This window comes from Temnothorax nylanderi, unplaced genomic scaffold (assembly GCF_030848795.1).
Source record: "Temnothorax nylanderi isolate EJ_2023f unplaced genomic scaffold, tnyl_v1.0 TNYL_tig0047_pilon, whole genome shotgun sequence".
NCBI lineage: Eukaryota > Metazoa > Arthropoda > Insecta > Hymenoptera > Formicidae > Temnothorax > Temnothorax nylanderi.
In genome coordinates this window covers 721,190-736,898 of record NW_027249109.1, presented here as the reverse complement: position 1 = coordinate 736,898, position 15,709 = coordinate 721,190, and the positions used below count along the sequence as shown (strand labels likewise).

The window sequence follows — 15,709 nt, the reverse complement described above, 5'->3', positions numbered from 1 at the left end:
CGGTCGGTACGAGTCGCGGGGCGGCGAGACGTCGTGTAAGTAATTTCTTTCTCGTGAACGAAAAGAAATCCTCCGGTTACAGAGTGTATGTGTGTTGCAAGCTGAATGTACGCCGAATATTCTGTATTCTGTTTCTTCTCGTGTCGACTGCAACGTCTGTAACGAGTGGGATGGCCGAAATGAACGCCCGTACGTATCACCCTCCCGCTCCTCCCGGCTGTGTTTTGACGGGTCTCCTGTCTCCTGCAATGTACCGTGAGTGCCGTGATCGGTAAGTGAATTGTGCATATGAGAGAGAAATGATTCGAAGCGCGATACATCCGAATCTTTAATAGAATCGTTGTCCCGCGTGTCGCAGTGAGACGATAACCTCGGAATTCGTGTCGCGTCTCTTGCCTCCGTTTACGATTTCTACTTCGAATGAGTGAATCGCGTGGAAAGACGCTTCGGTGAATAGTTCGAACCTCTCATTGAGCACGGGAATTAATAATCTATTGAGTAATTAAAGAGAATGATCGCGCGTTTGGCGTTCTCACTTTGCTTGTCGCGATCGCGAACGAGGGAGCGAGCTTGCTCCAAAATGCGTATGAACGTCGAGAGTGCGAATTAACGAGCTCAAACGTGCAGTGTGTATGCGAATACAATTCCGTTTTTCGTTCAAAAACAGACACGTAATTTGCTCGTTCACGTAATTCACGTAATTCGTTACGTTTACAAATGTTTCAAATTTATTTGTATGTGCTCCTAATCTAACTTTTTAGAAAATTAACATTAAATTGTGTCGTTTGTAAAAATTTCGTCGCGATCGTTCTTGCAGCGCGGTGATCGCGCATAGGTACCATAAAAGACGATAAACTGTCGTCGTCAAGATACTTAAAAACTATAAAACATTCTCTGTTGCTTGTTCCCCAAATATTATTCGTTTCGCTTACAAAATTTTCCATAAAGGTTTATTATTGTCTCGTATTCGGATTTTTAATTTTGATCGGAGATACATATCTTTTATTTGAAATAACTCAGACAGCACATATGTCCAAAAGCGGGACATAAGACGTCTAAAAGACATTTTTTAGACATCTTTTAGGTGTCTTGCGAAAAGATGGCTAAAAGCCGTCTTGTCCCGATTTTGGACATTGTGCTGTCTGGGAAGTTTGACAGTGAAAGAAGAGAAAAAGTGAGAGAGGGAGAGAGGGCTATTAGATATTTAACATATAATATAAATATATAAAATAAGTTAATATTTATCGATACATGTAGGATATAAATATTCTCGATTGTAATTGGTCGAGGATCAGTTTAATATATTAAACTGATTGTCTATAATATGTTAAACATCTAATAGCGTGCGTGCGATATTTAATTTTGTAATTATATTTTCAATTAATCAACTGCGTGTCTTCTAATCACTAGCCGTTCGCTTGACTCGCGTAGGATCGCGCAAAGTTGTCGACGCCTTCGAAGAATTCGTCGCCATTCACGTAACGCGATGAACACAAAACGAATCGAATTGAAATAAAATAAAATGTTTGTGCGCTAAATAAATATATCTTCGCGGAACGGAAGAATCATTCTGATATAAATTAATCCAAAATTAATTTATTAAACAATAATGTACATATATAAAATTAAATTTTCTTTTATTTTCACAGTTTCTCTCTTTTCTCTCTCTTTTCGAGGGAACACTACGAAGCTGACAGCCCCGAGCAGCCTGAGAGGAGGAGAAGGCCTAGGAAAGGCATCAGGCGCCGGCGGAACAACATGCGGTAAATATATGTATAATTGGTTTATACAATTGTATCTTTTATGCAGAAGAGTTATCCACTTTTCAATTGGATAGTTAGTCAGAAATTAAAAATTAGAAAAAAGGAGTTTTATTTTAAAAATTCTATAGAAGCTTTTGTATTCAATAGACAGGATATATTATTAAAAAATTATATAATTATTTCATTAAATTTGCTTAATCAACTAAAATATCAACTAGAATTCAGTGTTCGGTAATTATTTTTTGAAATATTTATTGACTGTCTCTTTGTTTTCTGTTCTGTTTGGATTTTATATTTGGATTTCTAATTTGGATTTTATATTTGTTTGTTACAGAATCATCGTAGCGACGTTGCAGAATAACTCCGCTGTTGCGCATCGTACGGTGAGTGATTACAATTTATTAATATCAATTAATATCTATTAATTTATAAAAATTTAATTTTTAATTAAGGAAGCGAAAATTATACTATCCGTAAGGGATTGGGATGATCAAAGTAGTCATGTAGGTATATTTCAATATAAGAAATAAGATATTTAACAATATACATACGTTACATGTCACGTGCGTAAATTAAGAAGTAGTAAAAAGTACAAATATAATTAATATAAGACCAAATTAGATCAAAATTTTTTTTAATAAAAACGCGTTACGGAACGCGTACACTTGGCGCTTTTTTTACCTTTTTTTAAAAAAAATTTTATAATAACTTATTTGAATACATGTCCGGACTACTCAGAAGATGGTCGAGATAAGAGTAAAATGAGATGAATATATGAGTTAGAAAAGGACCGACAATTATCGACTATCTTCTATCAGTCTATCTGACAAGTAGTTCGGACATTAACCATAGCACGGACACGAACCATATACCATTATCGAGCGAAACGACGTAGTTGTGTTGCACCCTCTCAGGTAGCGCGTCGGAAAATACATCTTTAGAGAGAGATGGCCGCTCGGGTTTCTCTCTCTCTGATAATAATAAATAATATAATAATAACCGCGTCGCGTTCGCACTTTGCACGAATCGCGTCGACCTCGCGTTGCTCCGTGTTCCGCTGGCGTTTCTAACCTCGAAACATGGGCGATTCCGAGCAAGACCCGGGTGACCGGATTGACGGCGATAACCAGAAAAACGATAAGATGTTTACTCTGAAGAAGTGGAACGCCGTGGCCATGTGGAGCTGGGACGTGGAGTGTGACACCTGTGCCATTTGCCGAGTCCAGGTTATGGGTGAGTCTTGGTTATGTTTTCATCAGCTTCCCATGTAGGATTCGCGAAAATTATTATTACAAAGAAAAAAAGAATTTTATATTTATCACTTTACTTACAATAATACTTCAACTTGTGCTACATCTACTTCAACTTATGATACTGGTGATTGACTGTGATTGTACGAATAGTGCACTGATTGTGAGAGAACTTGAAGAACTGTTGCCGCAGTTCGAGAGATTTCCCCTTTATAAAGCCAAAAATGATCAAAAATATCGTTTTTCTGGTTTATCCAGGTAACTTATTCTAAGATTTTTCTGGAGTGTATATAATCTTATCCTAGTTATCTTAAGGACATATATTCCTAAAGTAAATATGTGGGCAATGATCACCCCCGCTACCGTATCCATCGTCACAGAAATTTTGCATTATGTTGATCATAATCGTCACGCTGACATTCGCACAATGAAAATTAATTTATACCTATTTACTCCAAAATGCTACGTATCCGACGTTTTGTATCCCAATAAGCAAACTGTACGCTAGCAACTGCCAGCAAATTCGAGCAGGATATCGCAGCAGATTGGCTGTGTTAGCGCATTAAGCTCTGTCTACTAGAGTCTGCCGACATGATCCGATAGTAAATTGCCAGTATAAACTATAGCAGAATATGACATTTTATGACCATTTAAATGGAATAAGCGATTAGGAAACGATGTAAGATACTGCTGGATTTTTGTAGGCGACGTGCCATCATATTCTGTTAACAGATTGTGTTACATTTCTACTGGCATTCTATCGATAGAATTTACAACAGACACTTTGCAAGATTTGTTTTTGGCAGATTAGACTACGGGACGTTGCTTCCCAATCTCTATTTATTTACTCGTAATGCACAGTGTCTAGGCAATTTAAGTTGTATTGTTTTTTATAAATGTAAATGTACGTGTCATCAATATAAGGTATAAAAAGTCTCGTTATACTCACCATTACTTATTTATTACAACAGTAATTTGAAACAGTAGATTGTTCACTTTTTGATTGAGAATCTTATCAGAGAATCATATCAGAGATTATGATTATTAAATATCTTGCAGATTTCGTTAATTAATGACTTTTAAAATGGGAATTGGAAATTGCTGAATATAAAAATGTCTTAATATCTTTTCAGATATTTTGCGTTCTACACATTAAGCAGGTTTATATTTTTAATAATGGTGTATAGAATGTTACAAAATTTGGATTAAGACACTGATGTAGAAACTTTCATGAAAAATTATGTAAAAAGAGCCGTCATGATTTTTTTTTACTTCAAAAGATACTTTTTGAAATATATACTTACAGCATTGGCTAATTACAGGCTACGGTTAAACGATCATCTGGTCATGAATTGCAGGTAGTGTTAATGATCATATATTGCCGTCAATATATGTACACAAATTCATAATCAATATTTTTACATATTTTTTCTATATTTTATATAATGAATATTTTATATTTATTTATTTTTAATACGTTGTATACATCGCTATATGAGGGGATATGTTTTTATTACACAATAATAGACCATGTATAATATGAACACAATATCTTGTGCTTCAATAATTAACACGATCTGAAGATAGATCATAAGACATGGACTGTTTAATCGTTGCTTGTAATAGGCCGATCTTTATATTCTAAAAACTACTGCTTGAAACGAAAACTAACTTTTATTTAGATTTCGTTTTTCGAGAACTTCTCTATCGCATTTGGATTTGTGAATTTCATTATATTCTATATATTATGCAGCATTATAATTTTCAAATCTTGTTCTTACTTAATTAGTGTTCGTAATTACGCGTAATTGTATAAAAATTGAATAGCATTGTTAACGTTATTATATAAAAATATCGCAAGGAGAGGGTAAAAAATTAAAGCAACAATTTTACATAAAGATATCATTTTATGTATAGATAGTCTTAAAATTATACCACATAATAACTTACAGATTACTCGTAAACTTAACATGAGTATTAAATTATCAAAAATATTCCGCCATCTTCATTGTGCTTTGGCAAATCGCTTATGAATAAGCGGCAGGTATTACTTATAATAGCAACAAATATAAACAGTAAATATGAGAAACGAAGAAATGCCGTGATTGGTCGTTGTACTACGAAGGAGAGTAATAATGTACTCAATTCTCGTTATCATATAAAACGAGGTATTGTGCACTTATTGCTTTATATAATATTAGAGTCGTACATTGAACCTTGCACAATCGCAAAGGAATGATTTTTTGTCCGAGCGGTATTTTATTCACAATGTCAAAATGAGATTCCGCGCGCTGTAAACAATGCCTACCGTGACACTGTTTAATACGCGAGCGAGAAAAGAAACTACGCGAGAAACGTTCTGCATGACGTTATATCGTTTTTGCACTTCTATCTACACAAACAAAATTCGCTGCTAACGGAATTCTTCGACTCGGACGCACGTAACTACAAGCACACTCTGACTTATAACAACGGATACTCACGATTTTAACGTGTTTTCTAACGCGTTCGTCAGTTATCATTAAATTATGATATGCATTTAGTTTGCACTGTGCCAAACACACTGCGAGTGCACCCGGTCGCGCGTGGTAAATCCGAATAAATAACAAAAATATATAATTTACATATTAATATTGGATACAACTTATTAAACATCACATTTCATACAGGCAATGCAAACGTTTAAAAGACATCAAAGTACTATGTCCTTTAAACGTCTAAAATCTCTTCTCAAATGTCGTCTAAAAATAAATTTCGTAAAATCAATTGTTATTTATTTCATTTTTTTAACTCTTTTGTTATAAAAACTACGTAGAATTTTAATGTACATATAATTCTCTTTATAATCTCATACGATAAATTGTTCATAAAAATATACAATAAATATATATCAATAATTTAAGTAAAACGTACAAATAATTCCTTTGTATATATAATAAATCTCTCATATATAACAATATGCCAACGAATTGTTCTTTCATTAAATTACTCGACCGAGAACACTCATCAGGTGCCCGACGCAGTTTTACCCTAACTTTCGAACATAGGCGATTCGACTATTTTCTACATTTGTCTGAGGCTTTCCTCCAGCGCTACTCTTACGTAACTTCCTAAGAACTTCATCTCAACTTCACGACTACGCTTCCACTTTTCCTAATCCCTCGCTTTAGACTCTTTAGAGAATAAAAATATATATCTGCCATATATCATAACGCTTAAATTATCGTTTGACTTGTACGTACATTTAAAATCACATCCCACATTGATACAGCCGTCCGATACCAAGCATCATTTGTTTAATACGAAGATTACGATAATACGCGATCATGGACTGCTGGAATCATATCGTCCCCCACTTACGCTCAATTTCTTCAACGCTTATTAACAACAATCGTAGTTCAATTGTCCCCCTCTGTCCCTTTCTAAATTTTGTCTGAAAAGAAGAAAGAGGCAATAGAAAAATAATTATATCCACGATTGAAATTAACAACGACGATCTTCGGACGTGGATACATAATATCACTGTGGCGCAAATCTTCGACTATTTACAATTTATAGTACAAACTAGACGAGAACGCGGTTGATCTTAAAATTTATTGTCGCGTGGGAAATTCGCCCCTGCTCGAAAGACCGGCTTCTTGGTCGGTGTATAATATATATATATATATATATATATATATATATAATATATATAAGTACATAACATATTACGCGTGCTTCTCAAATTCAAAGTGCACGTGGCGGATTAATTGTATCGCACAGAACTATATGCGATACCACAGCCCCACGCAAATTGCGTCGTTTCACGTGCGTTATAAAAAAGAAGGAACGCGCGCTCGCGCGCGCGACTAGCGTTGACCTACGCGTATACGTATCTCTAACGACAGTATTATCCGCTATATTCTAATAGAGCAATGTCAACTTGAGGTAGGCCCTGAAGGACTGTCGGAAGTAATAAAAACAATTACAACTACACACCTAGTCAACAGCTGATAGTCACATATCGCGTCATTTCCACGGTGGGAAAGCGTAACACGTTTACATCCCACGAAGCTAATTAATTGCCTCGCAGATACTCGACAAGGTTGGCACTAACTCGCTAACTCTGATCCTCGCATCGGACATGAGTCAAGTCAAAGCGAAATCTATCGAAGTTTTACGAAGCTAATTGAAGAAGCGAATGAACGAGGATGATGTATTTTTTCATATCATAAAGTTATCAGTGTTTTGGAAGTACAGTTGAGTTAGAATTATCTTGATCAACTTTTTTAAAATTAATTTTTTCGAGCTTTTAAGAGATAGCTATTACGCTGAAATTTTCGACTGATAGACTCTTCTTCCAATTGCCTCTTCAACTCGTTTTAAAGAGATGGGGATCTTGTGAGAAGCGCTTTTGTCCATGTATCTATTTCTACTATTCAGATCTACGATCTTCCATTCTTTATCGGTTATCTCCGAATCGCTCTCGCTCAAACTTCGTTATAACAAGCAGACTTTGCGAAATCGAGCCGAAGCTCGGAAATAAGAACAAGGAAAAATCAAGAAGGAAGAACAGATGCGCTTCTCTTTACATAGAGAGAAGTATAACCTTCGAACTTGACTTCCCTTTAAGGGAAAGCATACCTATAAGGGAATCTATACCTTAGAGGAACACCGTAAGGAGTGCTATTCCTTACTCGAACGAGCTTCTTTGTCGACACGAATCGCGATCGAAAGTTCAGCAGCTAGCACGACATCGGCGTCGGTTTCATATTGGCGACCGCGCTCATTCGTCTAGTCGGACCTCTAAACCCCTTCTCGATCTCTTCGAGCGACCTGCCGCGGGTCTCCGGCACGCTGACGATCACGAAAACGAGACCTACCACGACGATAATGCCGAACAGCCAGAAGGTGCCATGCGCACCGATCACCGCTATGACGTCCTCGAAGGTTTTCGTCACGATGAAAGTGCACATCCAGTTGAAGCTAGTTGCGATACTTGCGGCGGAGCCGCGGATCTGGGCGGGTAGGATCTCGCCCATCATCAGCCAAGGAATGGGCCCGAAGCCCAGCGAGAAGCCTATTACGTACACGATCAGACTGACCAGCGGCAGCCAGCCGAAGGCCGTCACGTCTACGTCCAACGATTTCACGTAAAAGAATCCGCCGAGAGAGAAGAGAGTCAGGGCCATCATCACGGCGCTTATGTACAGCAGCATCTTTCTGCCCAGCTTGTCGATCACAGCCGCGGCGACGAAAGTGGATATAAAGTTTACTATGCCGATGATTATGGTCGAGAGATTCTTGTCGATTGTGCTACCAGCGTCCTGAAAAGAGAACGTCGTTCGTTGATTATTACACGCTGATCTATATCTCTCAAAATTTAGAGATTTATTTGACCGTCATTTCATTTTTCATGATTTGATTGAGAATTATATGTTTAAAAATTATTGAATTTTGAACTCGCGAATCAATATAGAGAAAGTTGATGTACATACCTGGAAGATCTGCACCGTATAGAATATCACCGCGTTGATGCCGGACATTTGTTGGAACAACATCAACCCCAAAGAAATGAGGAGGGGATTGAGGTGCTTACTCTTCAACAACTCCGAGATCGTGCTTTGAGAACCGCTTTTCTCGCTATCGAGGTATTCCTGATGCATTTTCTCGATCAGAGACAATTCGTCCGTTATATCTGCATCTTTACCGCGCAGCCATTGGAGAGACTTGCGGGACATCTTTGTTTTCCCCTTAGAGATATACCATCTTGGCGTCTCCGGAATTACGAACATCAAAATCAAGAATGGTAGCGGTAAAATCGCTCCTACTAGCGCCAGATTTCTCCAATCCAGATACATGCCTGCTATGAAGCACAGTAATATTCCTGCGCATCGAATATAAAACTTTTATGAGTTTGTGAGACATAATTTATAAAGAATAAAATATAAAATATATAAGAATAAGTATAGAATATATGTTCTTATATTTAAATGTTCAACAAGTTGAATATCTAAATATCATATTAATTTCTTTATCAGACAAATGAGAAACAAATAGCATATTTAATATTTATCTATCTTGATATTTATTGATAACATTTTAAAAATAAACGCGTACAAATAAATTGTGAAGCTTTCAATTCTATGAGAAAATAGATATCAAATTCAGGCATTATGAAGAAGTTTTAGGAATGTACATTTAAATTGACGATAGAATTAAACTATAACTATATAAAACTTGTGTTTTACTCACCGGTGTTACCAAAAGCGGTCGGCATTAAACCAAGAGTACCACGCACTTCTGCCTGTATCGTTTCGCCCAAATACACAGGCAACGCTAAAGATGCAATACCTACAGCGAAGCCGCATATCGCGCGCCCAGCCAATACCATCGGGACATTCTCAGCCATCGCAATTAAGAGCCACGCTGTAATAAATATCACGTCATCGTATAACATGGTCTACTACTTATGTACAATGCAAGAATTCGGAATATAAGGAAAACTATAACCAATTTAAATAATTTGATGGAAGATGTGACATAGCTTATATAACGTTACTTGTTACGATAGTTCGTTCATTATATCTTGTATATATATCTCAATACATTACATCTTATTACGTAAAATTTTTCTTGCGCTGCGCATATGCTTCGATAAACTTACCCCCAATAAATGGGAGCGCTGTGGAAAGTATCGTCTTTTTCCTTCCTATATATTCGATGAGCGGCCCTCCAGCAATGCCACCGACAAGTGCACTCAGTGGCATAAGTGACCCAATCCACATGCTCTGTAACATAAAATTTAGAATATAATCATATATAATCTAAAAGCTCCAAACGAATTTTTAGAAAGATTTTGATAGGTGCTTACTGCAAGTCTCTAATTGTCAATTAATTAATTAATCAACCGAATATCAAATTGAATATCTATTAAAGATTAGTTTATTTAAAATTAACTGCACAACATTCTACACATATGTATGTATGTAAGCGATGCAGAAGTTTAATAAATATCGGCCCGAATATATAACGCCTTAAACTTTTAATATAAATAAAATTTTGGGGGGATTTAAAATATTCTGTATACTCGGTAACTATTAAAATTGCTACGATTATGTACAGAAGCGACTCGGGATAGGATTGGAAAAAATGTAGGTCGATTGTATATTATGCAGCGCGTATCGACATCTCTCGATTGTTTTAAATTCATCGTTCGAATAGCAAGTCCTATACTGAAGCAATACTGACGTAGTTTTACTCATCACAGGTCCTTCGAATACAAATAAGGTCGGGAAGCCGCAAAAATGTCAAGGAAAACAATTGCGAAGGGCGACCATCGATCATTTTCGTTGCTCATTCGTGGTCGTGCGTTTTAATTAAGTTACCGCAGCGCAAAAACGGGTTACGAAATCTTTGTCACGATTGATCGAGTCACTAAGCGCAAAATAATTACTGCAATAATTGCTGTTAGAAAATAATCGGTGTAATAGATAGCTGGCAGTGTTCTTAGTACGATGGATTTTAACGAAACATTATTTTCTCAAACCTAATTAATTATTAGAATATCTTATACACTTGCATTATTTATTTAGTTTAATAAAAAACAAAACATTTAGAAAAATATTTTAGGAGCGTTACAAAAATATATTTCCATAATCAGCAGCTATATCCTATCCTGTCTCTATCGGCAGATACAAAAGTATATATTATATTCTGTATTGAGGATTAAACTCAAATCTTATAATATCTTTCGGAGTATATCGTAAAATATTATCGCATAGAGAATGCATTAATAAAAGCATTTCGCTCAGGATAATTTGAATGCAAAAGCGTATATAGTTTTTTATGATGAAAAAATGATAAGTTTCAAATATAATAATATACATTATATAAACGATTTTATTTTATTATATTTCAGCATATTAAAAAACAAAAAGATATTGAACACGTAATAATTTTGTTCCCTTTTGCTCTGAAATATATTAACGCTAAGTTTCCTGAGATACATATGTCCTACATCGCGGCTCGTCGGAGGCTCGAACGCTCGCTTTTGCGGAAGCGTCTTATTCACACTCGCTTGCATATCTGGAATCAATTTCCGACATTGTCATGATGTTGAGGCCTTACGACAGAGCCGGCGTGTCCGGCAAAATGGCCAATCGCGTTCGCGGCCACTGAGGCACGACGGCTCCTTCGCCAATACGATCGCAATCAGGTCAACGTGCCCCTGACCAGGCACCAATGACGCACTTGAGGTTAAACCTTTTAATTATCCATTGACCCTTCGAATAACGAAGGTCGTACCTTTTCATACGCACGCGTAGCATCGCGATAATTTACAAGTGACGCGCGTTACGTCGTTCGTCATCGGCGCTTAGCTTCGACTTCCACTTCATATTGATCCACAACGTGTCGCTCGTAAACAATTCCGTCGGATTTTTCCTTGACATCGTGAATTTAATTAAATTTAATTTAATGTCTTTAAACGAACGTAGAAACGCGCGCTATTGCAATATCTGTTTGCGATCTAGACATAAACGAAAATGATGTCACGAATACTTGTTTGGCATTCTCTAGTAGCTTCAAACAATAAAATATAAGATGGTAAAAATTAATCTTTTTATAAATAAAAACGTTCACGTAGATAGAGAACATAGCTACTGATCAGAATACAAATAAATATCAAGTAATTTCGAAAAGAGACCTCTCTAGTCGCAGAAAATACGAGTTACGAATATGTAGTTTTTACGCTAAACGAATAATGTGTATAATTGGCGGTAGATGTTCAAGGAGCCGTGTCCGATTCCCACAATCGTCCACTTCCGACAAAATCGGATCCTTCGTATTCACTTCACGGTCGAGCGTTCGGAGAGATTGCGATTTTATTCTGAGCACTTTTATGAAAACGTTTGTCGGAGATTGTTTTCTTACGTAGCTTTCGCAAACTTGGTGAATTTTACATACAATTCTATAGATACATGAAATATAAAGTATGTGCCCGATAAGATGCGTGATTTGTCTTTCTGTATGATAAATTCTCAACACGTTCGGATAGGAGTTAAGGACGGTTCGGATTATTTAAAAAATATCAATTGCTGGACTTACCATCTGTTTGGTGACTTCGAAGCCTGCCGTGGTGTTATCGCGCATGGATACCAGCGCTGGCGATGTGTAGGAAGACGAATAGCCGACCTGCATCGAGCCCAACGATACCGATAATGCAGCCAATATCTGTAAATAAATTATAAACAGCATGAAAAATGTATGAAAGCCTGAACGTGAGCTTTGACTCTTTAGGCGTACTTAGTAAGATGAAAAACCTCTTTAAATTACAGGGGAATTACTAAATATAATCGGAATAAATTCAATCGGTAAGGCAGATTGTCAACAGATGACAGAATAAATATTATAGTCATAAATCTTTCATATAAAGAAAAAACAATCACATAATCGCTAATCAAAATTGTGAAGATTTACTTCATAATATATATATATATATATATATATATATATATATATATATTATATCGTTATCAAGTATATATTTTCTTTGTACATGCAATTTGTACATGTTTATATAAAATCTATTGAGATACCAAAGAGAGATCAATGCAATAAATTAATTGATATTTGATCAATTGTCACGATTTGCGTCATAGAAATTATGTCGAAAACGATTGCGACATTCACATGGAAAATATCCTGTTATTTTCGCAATTTTTATATGTATATTAACGTATGGATCTTTATTTATGATTATTTGTAGTATATGGAATCTTAAGGATGACCAGTAAAAATTGCAGTGCAACCAGCAAATAAATAATTATAATTCTTCTTGGAAAAAAAGCAAAAAATATTGATTAAATGTGTTTGACTGTACAGTAGCACAGTTCTCGATAAAAGTAGTTTTTATTACAATATTGTAGTCTTTAAATAACAATTGCAGAGTAAAAATATTATCGTTACAAGTTCTAGAAGCATGACAATGTATTCAAGATTGTTATAATTTAGTTTCAAAAAATTTTTTAAACTAAAACGCTATTAATAATGAATCTCACAATAGGTCCGTAAAGTTACATAAACAAATTTTAATATTACATGTAACATTTGTCAATTTTAGTCCGAGAATTCAAGATTATTCTTGAAAATTATGCAGAATATTATTATGTATCTTGTACTTATTTTTACACGAGAAATCACTGTCTATTCAGTTATCTACAGGACATTTTGTGCGAAATATCTCTTCTTGCCCTCCAAAGAAATTTAAGAAATATCCAGAGAAGTAAAAATAAAGACAAACGAAAAATTTCGATCTAAATTAGCTTTTTACCTGAGTGATCGTGCATTTTGCTACCGGCGCATTTACCGGCAGCTCGATGTCTACATAAGTGTCCGCTCGCAGAAGAATCTTCATGATCACGGATAGATCGAATCTATTGTGATACTATCTCGTAATCTCGATTATGAACGCGATTTTTCGACGAAGGAGATTTCGGGACCAGTTTAACGAATCGCTGTTCGAGAGAGATAACCAGCAATGTTTTCCAATTACAACGCGACGATCATCGTCGCGTTTCACGATGGAAACCGGAATCGGAGCGAAAAATCGGATTATTCCGAACACCCGCGATAGGATAAACTGACAATAAGCGGATTTATTCGGATCAGAAATCTATCCGATAGCAGGTCGATTCCGAAAGTCTTGGAAACTCGCGTTCTCGTATCAGAGTTGTAAAGTAGTCTCGATAAACGCGTTGCAGAAAGAAAAAATCGGATAACCGAACTTTGACCCTTCGAGGATCCTGACTCGAGATCGGGATGGAAGATGAAAAACTCACTCTTGCGCGCGGGGACTATCTGTTATAGAGATCGATATTTCCGATCGGATTCCGATATTGATCTGGCTTAATCGACGATCAACGAACTGAGTATCGATCGCGCACTGACGCGAATGGAAGTTTTCGATGTCACAGTATAATACAAGCTATTGACACTTGTGGAACGCGCCGGGTGATCTTATATAGAGAGCGATGCTGGGGGCCGGCCATCCCTTCCCCTCGTAAGTCACGTAGTTGAGAACTTCGTAGATCACTACTCCCCGGAGCATGTCGGATGATCACAGTCAATTTGAAAATCGTCTTCGTTTTGCACTTTCGAAGCGACTCATGATTCTAATTCCGAGCGGGGGGGGGGGGGTGAACGTATTATGCCTTTACGTAACTGTATTTTCTGAAGCACTTTTGAAACTCGATGGTGGTATAACTCGTATGTTCAACGTGAAAACCATAACGTTTCCTAAAGCAGTTCTCTTGTTTTGTAACAGTATAAAATTAGCCGCCAACATTAAAAAATTAACTTTATATAGCTCATTCGATTGCTCGTCGTTTGCACGTTATTTGGTTTTGCGACTGGTGATGCGAGTCATAAATATCGGTAGATTACAAGAATACCAAGATATTTATTGTCCTATTATTTAATGATTTAGAATATTTGACGAAAAGGAGTATAAAATAACTATTTAGAAAATCAATAGAATCCTTTATGCACATAACGCACTATATTCTCCATATTTTATATATGCGTATATTCTTTATTGATACATTATATTTACTGTATCGATAAAGCAGCATGCATGTATACTGTATCAATAAAGAGTTAAGTATGTTATTATTCATTCAAACAACTCATCGTTTAATGCAATAACAAAAGCGTTATTTTAATGCTACTCATTCTATCAGCATGCTATCAACTCGTTAATCAATATCATATCAACTGGGTTACTCGTTGTTTTTCTATTTCCGTTATTTCTGTTATGATTCTTACTATCTTATCAACTTCACAGCGAATTCGCTAGCAAAGAAAAAGTGATTAGACATTGCGTCAGTATTTCATTTAATTGTTGAAACGTCTTTCTTGAATCTATAATCGATATATGCAAGAACTTCTTCATTAAGCGCATGATTTTTATCCAAATTCTTCAGCTAACTTTTTGCACTAATAACGCGCTGTATGTAACAATCATTTCGTTCAATGCGTAAATTTTAGCGCGTGTTCGCGCAAACTCTAAAAATTGAAATCTAGGAATAGAATGTTAAATGAAATTTTCCATTTTCTGATTTTACCTAAATATCGATCATTTTCGTTTGTCTATATACAAGAAATTATTTTTATTCTTATATAACTTGTCATAACTCGTTTGACGTATGGATTTAAATATGTTACATCATTTCGGTTTGATTATTAATTAATGCTGATATGCATTGATCATAAGTCATTAAATTAACACAAGAGCTTGATAAATATAGCTAATGAGCCACATCTGCTTTTAACATCTATATCGTGAATACAATTGTTCGTGTAATGAAGGTTGATTTCTTGCTTGATAAATGTTCATTGTTTCATGCTTTATGGCGTAGAATACTGTTTCATTAAGCTAAATTTAGATCTTTTTTCACATAGTTTTTTGCTTGTGAATATTAAATAAGTTATACAGATACATAAATATAATATAAATATGTAAATAAATAAATTCTAACACATGCAAAAATACAAATAAAGTTTTGAGCACAAATGATTTAAGGACATAAAAAGTTGCAAAGCTTGTCACTTTAAGTCTATTTTTCGCGCAAAATCACCGACGATAAGCTGAATAATTGAAATTAATTTAACAAGAGCTCTAATTATTAAAAAAAATTACTATCTCTTTAATAGATG

General features: G+C 35.6%; 2 protein-coding genes and 1 long non-coding RNA gene across 7 annotated transcripts in view; 2 read left to right on the top strand and 1 right to left on the bottom strand.

The window, feature by feature from the left end:
* On the top strand, positions 1 to 2,144 carry LOC139772220 (uncharacterized). Its single transcript, XR_011718085.1, has 3 exons — positions 1 to 271; positions 1,650 to 1,763; positions 2,098 to 2,144. It is a non-coding gene; the product is annotated as an uncharacterized lncRNA (long non-coding RNA).
* Positions 2,145 to 2,752: 608 nt separating this feature from the next.
* The window catches only part of LOC139772218 (RING-box protein 2-like), a 46,801-nt gene continuing 33,844 nt past the window's right edge, over positions 2,753 to 15,709 (top strand). The window contains exon 1 of the mRNA XM_071705727.1: positions 2,753 to 2,996. Within this exon, the coding sequence (XP_071561828.1) occupies positions 2,843 to 2,996 (154 nt within the window). The 5' untranslated portion in view covers positions 2,753 to 2,842. The remainder of the gene's footprint in view (positions 2,997 to 15,709) is intronic.
* The window catches only part of LOC139772216 (facilitated trehalose transporter Tret1), a 33,255-nt gene continuing 22,446 nt past the window's right edge, over positions 4,901 to 15,709 (bottom strand). For 4 of the 5 annotated variants that reach the window (XM_071705723.1, XM_071705722.1, XM_071705725.1 and 1 more), the window contains 5 exons: positions 12,101 to 12,226; positions 9,660 to 9,783; positions 9,248 to 9,421; positions 8,491 to 8,879; positions 4,901 to 8,319 (listed from right to left, as the gene is read on the bottom strand). In XM_071705723.1, coding sequence (XP_071561824.1) covers positions 7,738 to 8,319; positions 8,491 to 8,879; positions 9,248 to 9,421; positions 9,660 to 9,783; positions 12,101 to 12,226 — 1,395 coding nt within the window. In that variant the 3' untranslated portion in view covers positions 4,901 to 7,737. Of the gene's footprint in view, positions 8,320 to 8,490; positions 8,880 to 9,247; positions 9,422 to 9,659; positions 9,784 to 12,100; positions 12,227 to 13,325; positions 13,975 to 15,709 lie in introns of those variants that run through there. The other variant, XM_071705726.1, reaches the window with a different exon arrangement.